The sequence below is a fragment of the Littorina saxatilis genome, linkage group LG17, assembly GCF_037325665.1.
Source record: "Littorina saxatilis isolate snail1 linkage group LG17, US_GU_Lsax_2.0, whole genome shotgun sequence".
Taxonomy (NCBI): domain Eukaryota; kingdom Metazoa; phylum Mollusca; class Gastropoda; order Littorinimorpha; family Littorinidae; genus Littorina; species Littorina saxatilis.
In genome coordinates, this window is record NC_090261.1 from 36845735 (window position 1) to 36864004 (window position 18270).

An 18270-nucleotide genomic window follows, 5' to 3' on the forward strand; every position below is an offset into this window, starting at 1 on the left:
CGCAGGAGAGTTACTTCCGCTTATGCGGCGTGTATTCTGCTAGGGACACCTCATCATAAGTTTGTCTGCTAACTTCGTCTGTCCACGCTCTATTTTTCGGTTGATCTTTACCTACTGGTTTGTAGCTTAAACTGTTAATGTTATGCTTTTGTTTTAATTAAGTATACTAGTGTTGAGATATTAGGATGTATTTTGCTTTTGATATACACTGGAAGTGCACAACATATGGTTGTTGTGGGAAAAGAGTGCAAGTTTACAGAACAGCTGGGAGTGGATCTTGAAACTTTAAACGTTTTGTTGTGATTGTTTGTGTCAGATTAATCGCAGTGTTTATTCCGGACAAAGTGTTATTAATTGGAAACGTAACTGAACTGTATAAGGACTTTGCATTTGCTTTTATTTTTGTTTGTCACTTGTGTTATTCCAAAACTCTCTCTTTGAGTCTGAGTCTCTCTCTCTCTCTCTCTCTCTCTCTCTCTCTCTCTCTCTCTCTCTCTCTCTCTCTCTCTCTCTCTTTTCTGTCTTTGATTATTGAGCACTGATCTTGATACAAAAAAATGCAGTGTTGGAGTGTGAGAGACTTAACGTTGCTGTTAAGGCCACACAAAAAAAATTGTCTGTTTCTGGTCACCCGACCGACCCTAAATTTCGGCGCCGACCCTAAACTTTTTTTTTCCAAACTCAAAATTTTTTTTTTTTTTTTTTGGTGGTAAAGGACAGGGTGAGAAAATGAACAACAAAAACGTGTGAAAACGAAAGTCCGCTGACGATTTGTAAATGTGTTGAGTGTCTTGTCTCTATGTATAGTGAATCCAGTCTCTTTGCGCGATTTTTAAAGTTAGTTTTATTGGTCTACATTTGGGGTAAAAAAAAAAAAATAAAAAAAAATCCCTACCTACCGACCCTATTTTTTTTAACCATGTTACCAGAAACAGACAATTTTTTTTTTTGTTGCCTAATGTCTATTTATACAGCTATGTTTCCGTTGGACTGTTTATTTGTAACAAATATTTATATTGGTTTGAAAGCTGTATATGCCTTCTAAAATGGTAGGAATCATTTTTGTTTTTTTAATCATGCCCGCCTGTTTCTGCCATCAATTTCCTTGTTAACAGTGAAAGGTGTCACTTTTGTTTGACTGAATCTAGCTGTCAGCTCCCACAGAGTCAGAGTACACATGTATATTGCAATACACGTAAGTGCTACGACTGGATGTGGCAATCGTAAGCCCATGAACATTGAAGAAGAAGAGTCTCTCAACATTTGTGTTATGTTGCAGGTGCCTTTCTGTGTGAAAAAATCGTAACGCCTGCTACTAAGATGCTGCTGAAAAGTATAACACTGACACTGCTGGTGGTCATTGTCGTCAAAGCCCAAGGTCCACCGGGCGTGCCTCCCAGACAAAACCAACAGTTTCAGCAGCCTCCTCCTCCCAACCAGCAACAGCAGCAATTTCAGCAACAGCAGCAAGGTCAGCAGCAGCAGTTTCATCAACCACAGGGTCAGCAGCAGCAGTTTCAGCAGCAGCAGCAGCCGAACGTCCAAGAAGGTCATGGTCATGGCGGTGGAAACAAGCTGAAGTTTTCGTCTGAGATTCATAATGCAGAGTGAGTAGGCTTTGTATTTTTGGTAATGTTGTTATGCTTTTTAGCTATTGAGTTTTTAGTGAAAATGTCATAAACAAACTATTTGCTTCCATCCAAGGAGGCAAGCGTTGGAAAAGGTTTGCAATTGTGCAACCTTTTTTTTTTAATTCAATTTTTTTTCTGGTGTTCTGTTTTTATTTGTTTTTTGATCTTTTCTTTTTTCTCCGGCAGGCTTTCCCAGCCTTTTAACCTTCACTGTAAAATTTGGCTTTTTGAGCATTTATTGTTGTTGCAAAAGAGGGTGTTCTCACTTCAACAGAGATTGTGTGGACAGTTTGGAAAGGAATCTCTTGCCAAGTTTTGGGATTTACCCGGTTGCCGCCAGAGTTTGAGTTTACAAGCCTGACGTAGCAACTGCTATGCCACTTTTCAATCTCCCTTCAGTCCTGGAGGTTTTCAATACATTCTTTGTTGTCTTTGCTAGTTCACTGCTATTCTGTCAGCTAAGTCACAAGCATATTGTTGATTTGTGTCATCTATATATATATATATATATACGACTTGTGTCTGTGTGTGTGTGTGTGTGTGTGTGTGTGTGTGTGTTCGCGATGCACGGCCAAAGTTCTCGATGGATCTGCTTCAAATTTGGTGGGCATATTCACGTAGACCCCGGACACAACCTGGTCGATGAGAATTTTCAACACGTGCTCTCAGCGCGCAGCGCTGAACCGATTTTGGTTTTTCTGTTCATCTTCCCAGATCCATTCCCAGTAACTCTTCCTTATCTTCTCCAGTGTTTTGCGTTTATCTCCCTTCCTTCGTGTGGCGTCAATCCATATTCCCGTTACTATTTTTAGAAGGTCACTGCACTGTCCAGAACGCTTTCCTTGCATGTACCCTTAAGTTTACATCCAGCCCTCGCCCTAAAGAGGGACTAACTACAACAATGAAGTAAAGCTATAGCCAAGATAGCGCAACACAGCTTTCCTAAGCCTCAGAGCAAGAGCGACGGACCGCCTAAACCTTCCGCCTCTTCGGCGAATAGGGGCAGGTCAGCACAAGCCAGCTCTTCTTCACGAGGACGGGGAAGAAGCGGGCCTTACCCTAAGAAGAAGCCGTCTTTCGGCAATTCAAGGGGGTCAGGACGCGAAGCACACCCCCAATGATGCGACCCCGAACCACTAGCCCATGCAACCACCACTCCTTTGGTGGCAGGCGGCCTGTCAGGGTCCCTTACTCTTTGGTTACTAAAGGTAAACAGTCAGTGGATAGTGGGTATAGTGCGTTCGGGGGTCAGACTACTCTGGAAGGAGGGGAAGGCTCCCTTAACCAGAGTTCCACCGTTGTTCAAGTTTCCTGTCAAACTGGAAGCAAAAATGGCAATACAAACAGAAGTCTTGTCTCTGATACAGAAGATAGAAGAAGTAACGGATCACAACTCCCCAGGTTTCTATGGGAGAATTTTCGTGGTACCGAAGGCTTCAGGGGGCTGGCGCCCTGTTTTAGACTTGTCTCCCTCTGAACAGATTTCTGAGACAAATACCGTTCACAATGGAGACATCAGTCAGAGACGCACTCAGGCCGGGACCATAGATCTCACAGGGAGTTCTCATCACTCCCCCTCCCACAGAGGAGGATTTGTTCACAGATGCTTCCCTGTCAGGCTGGGGTGCTCATCTTTCTCACCACACAGCCTCAGGCACGTGGACAACAGGTCAAGCCCTCTCACACATCAATGTGCTCAAGTTAGAGGCTGTAGCCCACGGTCTCCAGAGCTTTCTATCGCTGGTGGCAGGCAAACATGTTCTTCTTCATACAGACAATACAGCAGCCTACATAAACAAACAGGGCGGTTCCCGCTCTCTTATGCTTTCACTCAAAGCATGCCAAATTCTGGTGTCACCAGCATCAGATCACGTTATCAGCAAAATATCTGCTGGGAAAACTGAATGTTTTGGCAGACTCGCTCAGTCGATCCTCGAAAGTACTCCACACGGAGTGGACAATCACCCACCACGCTCCCCAGCGGCTTTGGGTGCAGGTGGACAAACCGATAGTCGATCTTTTTTCCAACCCGGTTCTCAAGGAGGCTACCAGTGTTCATATCCCCGTTTCCGGACCCGGAAGCCTGGGAAGTGAATGCACTGGAAGTCGACTGGACAGGACTCACAGCTTATGCTTTCCCACCATTCCAACTTCTCGGAAAAGTGCTGAGGAAAGCAGAGTTGGAACGACCATCCATGATTCTAGTCGCTCCAATGTGGTCGAGTCAGCATTGGTTTCCAGATCTCCTCCGCTTAGCAGAAGGTCCTCCCATTCCTGTAAACTTGGAAAAGGGAGAATTACTGCAACCATGCACCGGCATTCAGCACGAGAACTCACAGTCCCTGCTCCTTCACGCATGGAGACTGTGAGAAGATCCCTGCGTCGGTCGGGCGCCTCGGACGGGACAATGGATTTGGTTCAAAAAGTGCACAGGACTTCTACGAGCTCAGTGTACGCTTCACATTGGACAGCTTGGATTAAATGGTGCGCGGAGAATCAGGTCAGTTCTGTCTCCCCGCGTTCTATGCAGGTAGCTATTCACTTATCTTGGTTAGCAGCTCAGGGCAGCTCCTCCTCGTCTCTTCGAGTTAGACGTTCTGCTATTTCGGCTACGCTAAGGCAGTTGGGTCACAACATTAACCTCAGCGGTGTTATCACTAGTGTCCTTAAAGGTGCGTCGATAGGTTTTGCTAGAATCAGAGCCCCAGTTCCTGCTTGGGATCTCTTCCTTATTTCTAGAATTCTTAAGATCGCAAGATTTTGAACCGTTGCAATCAGCAAGCTTAGTTAATCTTACCCGTAAGACACTTTTGCTTGTTCTTTTGGCCACTGCAAGAAGAGGCAGTGAAATTCATGCCCTCTCAGGCTTATCTAGAGACATAGCTTTTGAAAAAGATGGCTCTATTTCTTTATGTTTTAGGCCGGATTTTCTAGCCAAAAACCAGAAGCCTGATCAAGTTTCCCCCATAATCAGAATTCTTCCTCTTAGAAAAATTCTGGCGCCAGGAGACCCTGATTTGTCTAACTGCCCAGTTCGAGCTCTTAGCAGTTATCTGTCCTGTACGGCTCCTATCAGAGCTAAACAGCAGAAGCTTCTTTTCTTATCTCTGAACACTGCTAGAGACAAAGACATATCTAAGGTAACTCTTGCTAAATGGGTCTCAACGCTGATCAAACAAGCGTATGAGTGGTGACACAAAAAGAAGAGGGGGGGGGGGGGCAGTCAGTTCTCCCTCTAACGTCGGCAAGGACGCATGAGGCAAGATCCTGGGCATCCTCCTTAGCTGTGCTAAGGTCAGGTAGATTATCTGAAGTCCTCCATTCTGCCTACTGGAGATCGGAGGATGTTTTCATCAACTATTACCTGCACGACATTTCCAGTGCGCGACAAGACGGTACCAAGGCGCTACCAGCGATGGTAGCAACAAGGCAATTGTTGCCTAGCTCATAGGTGAGCACCCCACCACCTTAATTAGCAATCTGCTATATGTGAATTGGGATAAGATATGTAATTTAATCAAAAATTTTAAGAATAAATTTTCATTTGATTAATATACTTACCCAATTCACATAGTAAAGTCCCTCCCGCCTACCCCGCTTTAGATTCCCTAAAATAAAAGGGCGCTTCGAACGAATGAATAAGATGGCGGCGAGAACACGCATGCGCAATGCATGTTGGGAGGTAACCTTGACCTGGCGTTGTCATGTGACCGTCAAGGCCGTTCTATTTTTAGGGTTACTTCTCCCCCTACCAGGGTGGAGCGTAGTTTTCAGCGTTCTAGCACTAAACTGAAGTAAATTGCTATTATGTGAATTGGGTAAGTATATTAATCAAATGAAAATTTATTCTTAAAATTTTCGATTATTGTCAATGTGTGCATGCGGTGTTAGCCTTCAGAGCCTGCAGTGGCAGCTGTACTGGAGAAGATCAGCAATGAATAAAGTTTGAAAGGCAAAAGCTTGGCCCTCTGTCCTGCTTAGAGTGTTTGGATGTAACAGGCATGGGAATTCTCCTCGGATCCAAAGATTTGCAAGAAAAGCTACACATTTCAGAGAAGAAGAAAAATCCTCTTCCGAGAAAATAAAAATCGACAATCTGCCTAGTACATGTACAACCAATGTCCTCCATAAAACCATCCCTTCATTCTGTGAGATTCCGCTATGTAAAATTCAAGAAACATTCCATGAACGCGCCAGATTGCACAGATTTTAATCTAGATTTCAAAAAAATCCAGGGGGAGCATTCCCCCGGCCCCCATAGTTTTCAGAGATTTTTCTTTATATAAATTCCCATGCCTGGTCAACACCCTTCCTAGATACTCCAACCCCCTTTCTCTTTCAGTTTGGGTTCAAGAAAACTAAATAAATCCCTGCGCCTTGAATTGACTTACTTTTGACTTATTCCTGTAGACTCCCTGTGGAGCATAGGGCCGCAGTTGCGGTTTCTGTAGCAAGTTGGTTTTTTGGCGGGGTGGAGTTGCTAACCCCACGCCCAACCCTCCTCCTTTATCCGGGCTTGGGACCGGCTGAAAGACCTTTAGGGTGCATCCAGCCTTGAATATGTGCGCGATATAAATTGTATAAAATAAAAATTCAAGTAAAAAAAATAAATCCCTGCGCTTAGAACTGTACCCAAGGAATACGCGCGATATAAGCCTCATATTGATTGATTGAACTCTCGATCAGTTTCACATATACTGGCAGTATGTTGCACAAAGGATTATTGATTTAGTGCCTGCCTGTGTACTCACATGTGCCAAGCGTCAGCAGGTGTCATGTCTATGTTAGATTTTTATACAAAGATAATGTTGACATAAAAGGGGATTTTTCAGACAGCTGTGTAGACACATCTGTTGCGCTTAAAACAGGTACACCAGAAGCTGTGAAAGTGTTTGAGGGGGTCTTTGTGCACAGGAAGAGAAATTTATTTTATTTTATACCATTGCAAGTGTCCAGCCACAACAACAAAATATGCTGTACATTATTGTTTATTCCTGTTCTTGTTGGGTGTGTCGTGTGAAGAGTGTTTTGTGAGCATTACGTCTAAGCTTTAAAACTGATAAAGCAAACAAGAAAGCAAGCAAGCTTGGAAGTATAACAACAAAGGTTGGATAAGATAAGAAAACGTTACTGTCCCATTTTATTGTATGATTAAAAATAAAAATGTTTCTGTTGGCTACCATATCACATCATTTATATAATTGTAGAGAGAAAAAAAGACAATGATCAAAAAGCATACTCATACACGGATATATATGAATTAAATCAACCCTAATGAAAATAAACGCATTTGAGTCTTTTGACAAAACAAAATTTTATCCCATGCATATCATTTGACAGGCACATCATTGAGCATCTCCAGGACCAGATCAAAACAAAACCCAAGGAGCAGATGTCGGAGGAAGAGCTAGAGTTTCACTATTTCAAGATGCACGACTACGACAACAACAATAAACTCGACGGAGTGGAGATCGGCAAGGCACTCACTCACTTCCACGATGGTGAGTACAAAACATCTTTTGTCCAGCTGGCTTTGTATGTGGTTGGACTGTCGTTTTGTGCATGCTTTGGAATGAATTGTAAACACCTGTGTGTGGGTGTATCTTTGCCAAAGGTGGGGCATAGCAACCTGGGATGCATGAGGTGTGTGCTAAACCTGATTGAACACAAAAGACATTGTTCGGAAATAACTCTGTCTGGTGTTTGTGGGTTATGGTTGTGGAAGAGTTGCATTTTCTTTGTTTTCCCTTTAAACGCTGAGGGAAGCTACCCATTATATTGTAGGCCAATGACTCAGGAGTGTCATGTGTCCACATGTGGCCGGTGATTTGTGCATTTGTGGGGCGCAATCACATCGGCAGTGCCGATTTGTCAGCTTCGATGTGAATACTTTTGAACAAAAAGAGCGTTACATCGAGCAGAAAGTGCAGAAAGCACACGTCAGAGCTAATTCTCATAGGGATGTCAGTCGTTCACATGATTTCACTGGCACAGATTGCCGACCACGTGCAGAGACACGCCGCTCATTACCGATTGGCCTGCAATGTGTAACTTGCCTCAGTGTTTCCAGGGAAAAGCAATGAAAAGCAACTCTTCCACAATCAATGGAAACTTGACAGAGATATTTCCGAACAGTTTGTGAATGTAAGCCTGTCTGTCTTTGCTGAAGTGGAGGAATAACATTTAACAACCCTGGGGTGCATGGGGTTTGTGCTAAACTTGAATGCAAACAGCTCCGGACGCTCCTTGTGCTTCAGACTAATCAGATGAATCTATCGATATAATAGTACATATAGGCTGTTTTTCTATGAACTTTGCACCTATGTGCAGTGTCTTTGTAATCTTACTTTCAGTAAGTTATTTCTGAACTGCCTGCCTCATTTCTGAATTTTTTTTTTTTTTTTTTTTTTTTTTTTTTTTTTGTCCCTTACACCTGTTCCTTGTCCCGGTGTGCTCTCACGCCGCCCCGTCCCTGCACTCGCTGCTCCATCCACATCTGAATTTCGTTCCGCTGCCAGACTTGTCGATTTTACAGACGCTCCAGGGGGGATGTCGGGTCGCTGCGGTAGGCTACCCTCGGAAGATGACACTGCACTTCTGCTGAGTCACTTCGACGGTGTTCAGTAGTGGGTCTGTCCCGAGCTAACGGACGCAGCCCACTACCTACTATGCCCCCTACTAACGACATTGACTGCTAAGTCGCGGAGCCAGACTGAGTGAGGGTCCCCTCCAGAGAGCAGACCGCCACCACGTCCCTCCGTCGACCCCCCAGAACGTCACACGTTGAAGACTGACAGCAGAAGTACTATTCAGGGAAGGATGGAACAGGAACACTGAGACCAAGGTCACCATGAGAGCTCCGGGCATGAAGGGCCACAAGAGCAAGGACAATTTATAATTTTGGATGATTAATGAGATGAGGATGATTATAATGATGATGCTATGGATTTCCAATTTGGTTTGAGACTACGTGACAGGGCAGCACTCTACGCTGACTGTCATAATATATCCTGGTGTCAACCAGGCCCGAGAACTGCTGCACCTGCGGTGTTGGTCAGGTATACAGAACCTGAGCACCCTCAAAGTCGCATTCGTTAAGTGAATGACACTCGGCTGTGTGATTCCAGCCTTCCCATAGGAACCATAGCACTTCCACTCTGGGTAGGAGCCGACCGTAGCCCGAAAAACCCACATGACCCTGATGGGATTCGAACCCACGACCTCCCGGCCCACAGCCCGATGCGCTAACCACTGCGCTACGGGGGCCGGTATTTCTGAATTATTAGTTATCATTGTGCATTTGTAGCACTTTACACACCTTATGCACACTGTATTTGTCTTGCGCTGACAGGGCCCTGAAGAATTAAATAGGTGTGCATCCATATCTGACTACTGTTTTTTGTGAATGACTACCAGCCACATGTTAAACAGTTGCATAACAGTGTTAATAACAGTAACAGAGTTGATACTCGTGTGACTTGTAAATTGAATAAGGTTTGTTGGACTTCAAGTAATCGGGTATGCTGGTATTAGATGAAAATTGTTCTGACACAAAAAGTAGATCTGGTGTATTTAGAGGAACTTAAAATTTAATTGCCATGTATTTGAACAAGGCTAGATAAGAACACTATATGTGCTAGACTTCTTTGTCTCTATGCCTCATGACGAAAGTGCTATTGATGTGTGTGCCTTATTCTTATCCCATGATACATGTAGACTGATTTCCTGTATCTCATTTAAAGATTTAGTGTTGTTCGTAAACATGTCTATCTTATTTTCCGTTATATATTTTGGCGGTAGAATAGATTTTTTTCAGTCAAGTACAGCATTGTCATATGCACATTTAACTACAAGGGGAAACACTGATATACTGAATATCATTATGTCATAATCCATCTTTCAAAGTGCAATACACAATCATGCAGGTCATGTCAGACGAAGAGTACAATAAATACACTGTTTACAGATGCTGCATAAGAGAAAATTCGTCTTCAGGGATTTCCGCTGTGTTGGGATCTTTCATTTAAAAAAGAGCAAAAAAAATATGCTTATATGGAAAGAATGTTCGATTTTTTAAGCTGATTTATTATTTTTGTTTATCTGTTCTTAAATTTTTGCCTAACAAAAACGAAGAGAGTCGAAGGGGTATTTTCCTTCACTTTTTTCAGGAAGGTGTTTGTTTTAATTACTGTCAATGACAGGGCCTCGTTTGGTATTCTTGTCAAGTTGCTAATGGGCAGACAATAAAAAGCTGGATCAATGGAGTTACGTCCCTTGCCACAGGGAGCTCGTTAAAGATTGAATTACAAAGTGGGTCAAGCCGTCGTTGCAAAGGGTGGCTGTTGCGGATCGCGTAATGGAAATGTGATGTCACGCTGAACGAACTAAACGTGTTGGAAAACTAGATTAAAGGGGAGCGAGTCACCGGGCTTTGGTGGGGCAGGCTGAGGCATGGTAGACTCTTCGTGGAAGTCTTTAGTAGCCTGGAGATAAAATTGTGGATAACTGCAGGGTTAACTTTGATGTTAACTTTGAAAGATGATGATGCTAACGCAGTTTGTGTGACTGCATTAGGTGATGGAATTGTGCTCATCCCTTCTGGTTGAGGGTGCCCCTTCCAAAGGTTTCCCTTGCTACGAAACCTGCCGCTTTCTTTGCCTGTGGTCACTCACATGTTTTTGAAGAAGAAAGGCTAATCTCAGAGCTGTACTGCTAGCAAGCTTACAACATAGAGAGAGAGAGAGAGAGAGAGAGAGAGAGAGAGAGAGAGAGAGAGAGAGAGAGAGAGAGAGAGAGAGAGAGAGAGAGAGGAGAGAGAGAGAGAATGAATAAATATCAATGACAATTCTTTATTTAAGTTTTAACAAGGGTAATAGATTAAGCAGTGATCTGCCTTTTTACATCCAGAGAGAGAGAGGAGGAGGATGTGTGTGTGTAGAGGTAATGAAATATTGTCTTTTGAACGAGATAGGTGTCTCTGCACAGCAGTTCTTATGTAAAGCAGATACCATGCCAGAATGTTGATGATAACTGGAGTTATGCAGCTGTACGCCAGAAAGAAAATTATTATCTCACCTGACATTGAAATAGTACTGGTGTGTTAAAGCCATATGTACTCGATGACTATACACGCTAATTGCTTTACCAACAGCTGGAGACATGCTAAATTAAGTTCCCTGCAAAATATTGTGGTCTAGGACCCCTTCAATGTTGAGATATGTTAATTTTCATTTTGATTTGGATCGTCCTATTTATAGATTTGGCAACACATGTAACGTTGATGCAAGGGAGCTAACACCGCGGCTTTGTTGACATCCTCACTTTTTCAAAGGCTAGAACAAGCTGTAATGCATGTATTATGGTCCGCGCATGGTGACATATCATCATTATATGGTCTTATGGTGCGTTTGACATCGATTGTGGGCAAACTACACTTTGTAAACACGGGAGTGCGTTAGTATGCCTTTAAGACATTCTGATACATGTAACATTAAAACTTAAATGGCTAACATTCATACTTTAGCAGTTATGGTCATTAGTTTTAACTTTATCACAGTTAGTGAGATTTGTTTTTCAATACTTACCTCAAACATAGAACTCTGAGACACATGATACTTATTTTCATCTGTGTAGAAGACGTCTATGAAACCAAAAATAATCATGTAGTTGATCAGAGTTTATTTTCAAGATTATCTCAAACATAGAACGGTCGAACAACATGTTAATTTCATTTGTGCAGAAATGGTGCGTGAAATTAAACATATCCCTCCCTCAGTCCCTGTTCACCCATGTCTTTTGGTAAAGGTTGTGCTTCGGGGAAAAAAGTTATTTGTGTTAAGGGGAGATCAAGGCAGAAAACTGGATATTGGCAATATTGATTTTAAATTTTGAGTATGACTAAAACATGTTTACTAAGTTAGCTCATCCAATACTGTACAGATAAGAAATGGTTTCATAAACATTCAATAGAGTACAAGTGTGAACACTGATTTTGGCTCTTATGTAGTTTCAAGGTACAATGTAATATTCCTTTTTTGTTTGCAAAGAAGCTGTAAAAATTATAAATTTGCCATTGTCCATAATTGACTGGCTTACAATGTTGCAAGTTAAAACAAAATATTAGCTTAGTATAATGTTTAAGCTATGGGCAGATTTGCTTCAGTAAAGGCTAAAGGGTTAAAGGCTGACATAGTCCTATTTAATTAGTTTAATTACTTCCAGGGCTTTTCCCATCGTTGCGGGGATGTATAAATTAAGCTTCCTGCAAAGTTTTAGGTTTGAAGTCCTTACCAATTACGAGAAATAATTAATTCTTTATTGCATTGTTTAGCAACAGTTCTCCAGGACTTGGGCTATTTTTAGACCGTTGACGTAACTTCGTGACGTTTCGTAAACCAAAGATGGCGTTTGAGACTGTTCTGTTTACATTCGACACTATCAACACCACTTTGCAATACTGAAATAATTTTTTCTGTGTTCGAAAGCTACAGCCAATCGTTATTATATCCCCTTAGGTACAGTTTTATAACATTATTGGCACATGTAAACAATATGAATTAATTAATGAACGCTATGACTATGGCAGCCTTCAAAGACTTTACGGTATAGGTGTATAATTTATCAATGCGAAAAACCTGGGGAACATAACTCAACAGTAGTATAATTTTGTGGTTTGCAGCTGCCAGTTCATGTACAAGCAGTCTTTAAAAATACAGATGCAGATTTGCGTCAATTACGAATACATATCCAGTGTAAATGGATCAAACCATACTCCATTTTGTGAACACAACACACTCAAGTGCTTTTTAGACTGTAGAAATAATGATAATTAACATGAGATGGGATGGCTTGGTGATGAACACCAGATTTTGTGCAAATATGCATGCATGACTAAAATTGCTGCGTGCAGAACACGACGAAACGACTGGCCCTCATCCCCCGTCTGACTCCAACCAGGACACTAACACGGGTTCACAGGGCGGTTCTAACACGGGTTCACAGAGCGGTTCTAACGCTGGTTCGAACCCCAGGTCTAGCATAGATGGTGGTAGTGATAGCAGTGACAGTGGCACAAACAGGGTTCACACAGATGAGACCATTGGTAATTTAGTTGATGTCGTTCTGAAATCTTATGACAAAGACGATGATGGTTACATTGAGTACTTTGAGTATAAAAAGTACAAACCTGGTGACGAAGCCAGGAGATAGTTGATTGAGCAAATACTGAGAATGTCAGTAAGTCAGGTACAGTAGTTGTGTTGTTATGTATGGTTATTTAGGTATCTATTGGATTCTTATCACCAAATTGATTTGTGTGATGACAGTTTCTGATTTGTAACAAAAAGCGTTGAAAAGTTGTACATACTTTATTGCTAAATCAAAATTAATGTGTTCAAATGAAAATCAAAATCTCTTTATTTCCTTGCGTATTCTAAGTTATCTATATTTTTCTATGGTGTTTGCTTAGATTGTAGTTCCAACTAATGATTCACAGGAGATGGGGTGGCTCAGTATAGTGTCCATTACACTAAATCTATAAACGCGCAATATGCATGCATGGCTATAATTGCTGCTTGCAGAACATGAGCCAACGACTGATCCTCACCCCCCATCTGATACCAACCAGGACACTAACACTGGTTCACAGGGCGGTTCTAACACTGGTTCCAACGAGGGTTCTAGTGTAGATGGTGATAGTAGCAATGGTGACAAACATGTTCAAACGGATGAAGACATTGCCTCTTTGGTTGATGTAGTTTTGCAATCTTATGACAAGGATGATGACGGTTATGTGGAGTATTTTGAGTTTAAAACATACAAACTCGGGGACGAAGCCAGGGGATAGCTGATAAAGTACTGAGATTAATGAGAATGTTAGTATGTGGGGTATTGCTGTGTTGTTGCATATAGTTATTTAGTTCTTTGTGTTATCCTGATTGTTTGATTTATTCTGTGATGACAGTTTTCTGATTTGTACCAAAATATTGTTCCAAAGTTGTAAACATTTTTTTACATTTAGTCAAGTTTTGACTAAATGTTTTAACATAGAGGGGGGAATCAGACGAGGGTCGTGGTGTGTGTGTGTGTGTGTGTGTGTGTGTGTGTGTGTGTGTGTGTACGTGCGTGCGTGCGTGCGTGCGTGTGTAGAGCGATTCAGAGTAAACTACTGGACCGATCTTTATGAAATTTTTCATGAGAGTTCCTGGGTATGATATCCCCAGACTTTTTTTTCATTTTTTCGATAAATGTCTTTGATGACGTCATATCCGGCATTTTGTAAAAGTTGAGATTGAAATTTTGGCCAAGCAATCTTCGACGAAGGCCGGACTTTGGTATTGCATTTCAGCTTGGAGGCTTAAAAATTAATTAATGACTTTGGTCATTAAAAATCTGAAAATTGTGATTAAAATTTTGTTTTTATAAAACGATCCAAAATTACGTTTATCGTATTCTTCATCATTTTCTGATTCCAAAAACATATAAATATGTTATGTTCGGATTAAAAACAAGCTCTGAAAATTAAAAATATAAAAATGATGATTAAAATTAAATTTTCGAACTCGATTTAATAACAACTTCATCTTATTCTTTGTCCGTTCCTGATTCCAAAAACATATAGATATGATATGTTTGGATTAAAAACACGTTCAGAGAGTTAAAAAGAATAGAGATATAGAAAAGCGTGCTATCCTCCTCAGTGCAACCGCTACAGCGCTTTTCTGGATTGTTAATTTCACTGCCTTTGCCACGAGCGGTGGAAAGACGATGCTACGAGTGTACGTCTTGCGGAAAAAATGCAATGCGTTCAGTTTCATTCTGTGAGTTTGACTGAGCTTGACTAAATGTTGTATTTTCGCCTTACGCGACTTGTTTTTTATTCCAAAATCAAAATTCATGTGTTCGAATGAAAATCAAAATGTCTTAATTTTCTTGTATTTTTCTGAGTTGTCTATATAAGCATATATGGGTTCAAATGAAAATCAGTTGTTTTTATTTCCGTGTATTTTCCCCAGTTTTATATGTATTACTCAATTGAGTAGTTGCCATTATGCAGTCATTTCTGTTAAGGCTTGTACGTCAGTACACTTGAAGTTCATTTTCATTAAGGCAAGGTAGTGCCCAAAAATCTGTTTACTGGTATTGTTACATTCCTGGTTTAAACAAAAATCGAGATATTTTGTGTTGTTTTTCCCTCCACGAATTTGTTTCTTTGCATTCCCACCAATTTAGACTGTAGTATCCTCCCCTTGATAAGCACGCTGCAATGTCTATTGAGTGCTTCTTATTTTTTGTTGCGAGCTGATTATCCGCATTTCACGCAAGATACTAAAATCCTCAGCACCATGATGCTCGCTTGAATTATTTGCGCACTTATTGTAGCACATTGTTTGTTTACATAAGCACATCTCCGCTTCCAGCCATCAAATCACTGCATAATTTACAAGGGAGCAGAGCTCAGGTTTTGCAAAACAATGTGAACATTCAAGTGTAATCAGATTTTGACTTTTTGAAAACTTGATACACTTAAGATCATGAAGGCGGAGATGATGATCCTGATAAACAACCCCATGGCGTAAATAATGACGGAGGGTCTGAACAAGAGGAATCTGCGCCGACAGCAAGACCGGCTGCCCACGAGAGAGCGTTCATTGATGATACAATCGAGCACCTCGTTGATGACGTTCTGTTGACCCATGATAGAGATGATGATGGTTATATCGAGTATTTTGAATTCAGAACATCAAAAGAAGGGGGCAGTGGAAAGTAGCCCAGCTAATAAAAGCATCAGCAGATTCAAAGAGTGTTACAGTTTGAAAGTTAAAGAAACTAATTCCTCTGCTGAGGTTTTTTAGAAGAAAAAAAGTGTTTTTCTTTGCAATAGATTCATCTGTACCTACACACAAAAATCTGAGATATTGTCATCACCATTTACCGTCAGTTGTTCAGAATTATCAGCAGGGCATTAGAGTTATGCCAGTCGTGATGACAGAAGCAAAGAGTTCAATTTTTGTTTAGGTTACTTTATTTTAGAATTCTGAATTTTTGTTCATCGCTTTTGTCGGAAATCTGCTGTTGATTATCATCATCTCTTGATCTCCTCACAGTCTAATCCTAATGGTTGTTTTCCATATTCTTCCATTTGATGTCCTTACTTTGTACATCAGCTTAAGCATTCTTGCTCTTAAACATTTTTATTTCGGTCTGCAGAGTAGGGGTTTTGTGATATACTGCCAGAGAATACGTACTCTTGGTGACATGTGTTGTTAAACTGCGGACAGTACAACACCTTTCCACGTACTCTTTAATTACTAATACACTGTACTTAAGCTGATACTTTTTACAGTTGTTTATACCACACTTTATTTTGTTTTGTTTTTACACTGTGTATGTTAACATAAAGAAGGTCTTTTCCTGTTTCACGGAAGAGAAAAATCAACAATGTTCTTGCACACTTCCAAGAGCTCTTACATAATTTTCTTATGTGATTACTTTTCAGAAGTTAGACTAGCATGTGACGTGTATCAAGATCGGTATTGAGCCAAAATCTTGGTGTCTTACATGCTCTTACACATATGGTCATACAGAGATGTTAAACATTTTAATCTGCACTGACCGACAGATGCCTATTGAATCTAGCATGCAGCTGAATATGTAACAATGTCACATGAAAGTTCAACATTTTACTTTTCATTCTTTGTGTGTGTATTGGACAGAACATGTAAGCATATAATTAGCAGATTAATCAAAGCAGAATACATTAAACAGCGCCAATCAAAAGGATCAGCGCTCTTAGTGATTGGTTGTTACTCCAAAAGAAAAATATACATTCATCTACTAAAAACTGACTGATCATATACTAATTTGGGGCAGTGTTTTGCTTGTGTACTGAATATAATCTACTACATGTAGTTTGCTTTTTTATATGTGTATCGCATGGTTTTATTGTTGAACCTGTACCAACATTGTACCGATATTTAACCAAATATACATGGACCAAATTCGCTGTGTGTTGCTGTGTTTAATGAGTAGCTGATGTATTGTACTGCACTTAAGGGTTTTGTCATGAATATATTACATCTGTATTTAATATATGAATAAGTATTACATCTGTATTTCCTCACTGTTTGGCATTTGTGGAAAATCTCAATGTAGAGCTTTTTTCCTCTTTTACATCTTTTTTTAAAAAACTTTTATTTGTAGTACAGTGCATCTGCTACTCAGCTGTTGTATTGGTGGAGGTAATCTTCATTTTTATTTTGTTGTTTTTTAAGTTATATTTTTGTGGATACTTGGTTGAGAATTTGGCGATGGGTGTTTTGCAAAATTATTGTTTGTACACATTTTGTTTTGTCTATGTACTCGTTGTTGCTGTGTTTGATATGAGTATTTGTGTGTGCTTGTAGCGTGCTGTGGTTGTTAGATTCTGTGTGTAGGCATAGCATGCACTCTGTAATTGGGAATGTTCATTACAGAGAAAAAATACAACATTGGCAACAAATCAAGAGCTCTAGCATTTCCACCATAACCATGCTGTTATTGAGACGGGGATGTGGTTCATTTGATAGTACAGTTAGCCTAACAAGAGGCGAAGCCATCAAGGCTCACGTAAGAAATCGACAAACAGTAACACAAACTCGATCACTCCGTCACACACACACACACACACACACACACACACACACACACACACACACACACACACACACACACACACACAGACAGAAAGAGCATAGGTGAAACTGTGCAAAAAAGCGAGACACTAGATCTAGATCTGTCTGTCTGCATGTAGCCTACTTACAAGGACACGACTGCCAACTAGTCTCGGCGCGCTCAAAATAATAATAATGACCGAGACTTTCAGTACTTCCTTCGCGTGACGTCTAACCCTCTTACGTCATAATGTGACGTCAATGTAATGTGACGTCTTCAAATGTTAGAGTTTCTACCACAGACATACACACGCACAGACGCACGCATGCACGCACGCACGCACAGACAGACAAAGTTACGATCGCATAGGCTACACTTACGTGAGCCAAAAACCAGTTCGTCACTAGTTCTGGGGTTGATCCTCAGCTTAGGCAAAGTTTGTTTCTCAGTCAACTTCTTCTGCGATGTTTTGGCAGGCTCCTGTTGATACTCCAGTACATACACGAACGCAGTGAAAACTGTACCTTCACAACAAGAGTGTAGTAGTTTGTAAACAAACTAAAGGGCTAGGCAGGGCAGATTTACGCACAAATTCTTTCACTGAGGAAGCTTATAAATTCTTATGTTCAGATCAAGTACCCCTGCCTCAATCTCTTTGTGTTCTGTTCTGACCACTGTCATTTTAAGTATTTGCACACGCACTGTCTGTCATCCAAGCCACGTCATATCATTCTCGAACTATTTTTCTTTAGGCCCACTTTACCATAGTCAACAAAATCATCAATTCCATCACCTGTCATCTCAGTTAGTTTAGTCATCATCACCATCAGCATTGTCAAAGTCGGTTTGGTCATCTTCGCAACGTCACTTGTGACGTTTTCCTGCTCTCTGATATTTCCGTCTGAAACAGACTCTGTACCATCAACAATACCATCATCATTCTCTTTGTTGACTTAAACCAGCGGAAGCAGTAAGTATTGTATTATCA

General features: G+C 40.9%; 1 protein-coding gene across 5 annotated transcripts in view; it reads left to right on the forward strand.

Annotated features, from left to right (window-relative positions):
* The first annotated feature begins 5 nt into the window (after window positions 1-5).
* LOC138953920 (multiple coagulation factor deficiency protein 2 homolog) overlaps window positions 6-18270 on the forward strand; it is a 34465-nt gene continuing 16200 nt past the window's right edge. For 2 of the 5 annotated variants that reach the window (XM_070325911.1, XM_070325912.1), the window contains exons 1-3: window positions 6-117; window positions 1280-1607; window positions 6972-7132. In XM_070325911.1, the coding sequence (XP_070182012.1) occupies window positions 1321-1607; window positions 6972-7132 (448 nt within the window). In that variant the 5' untranslated portion in view covers window positions 6-117; window positions 1280-1320. The other 3 variants (XM_070325910.1, XM_070325909.1, XM_070325908.1) reach the window with 3 other exon arrangements.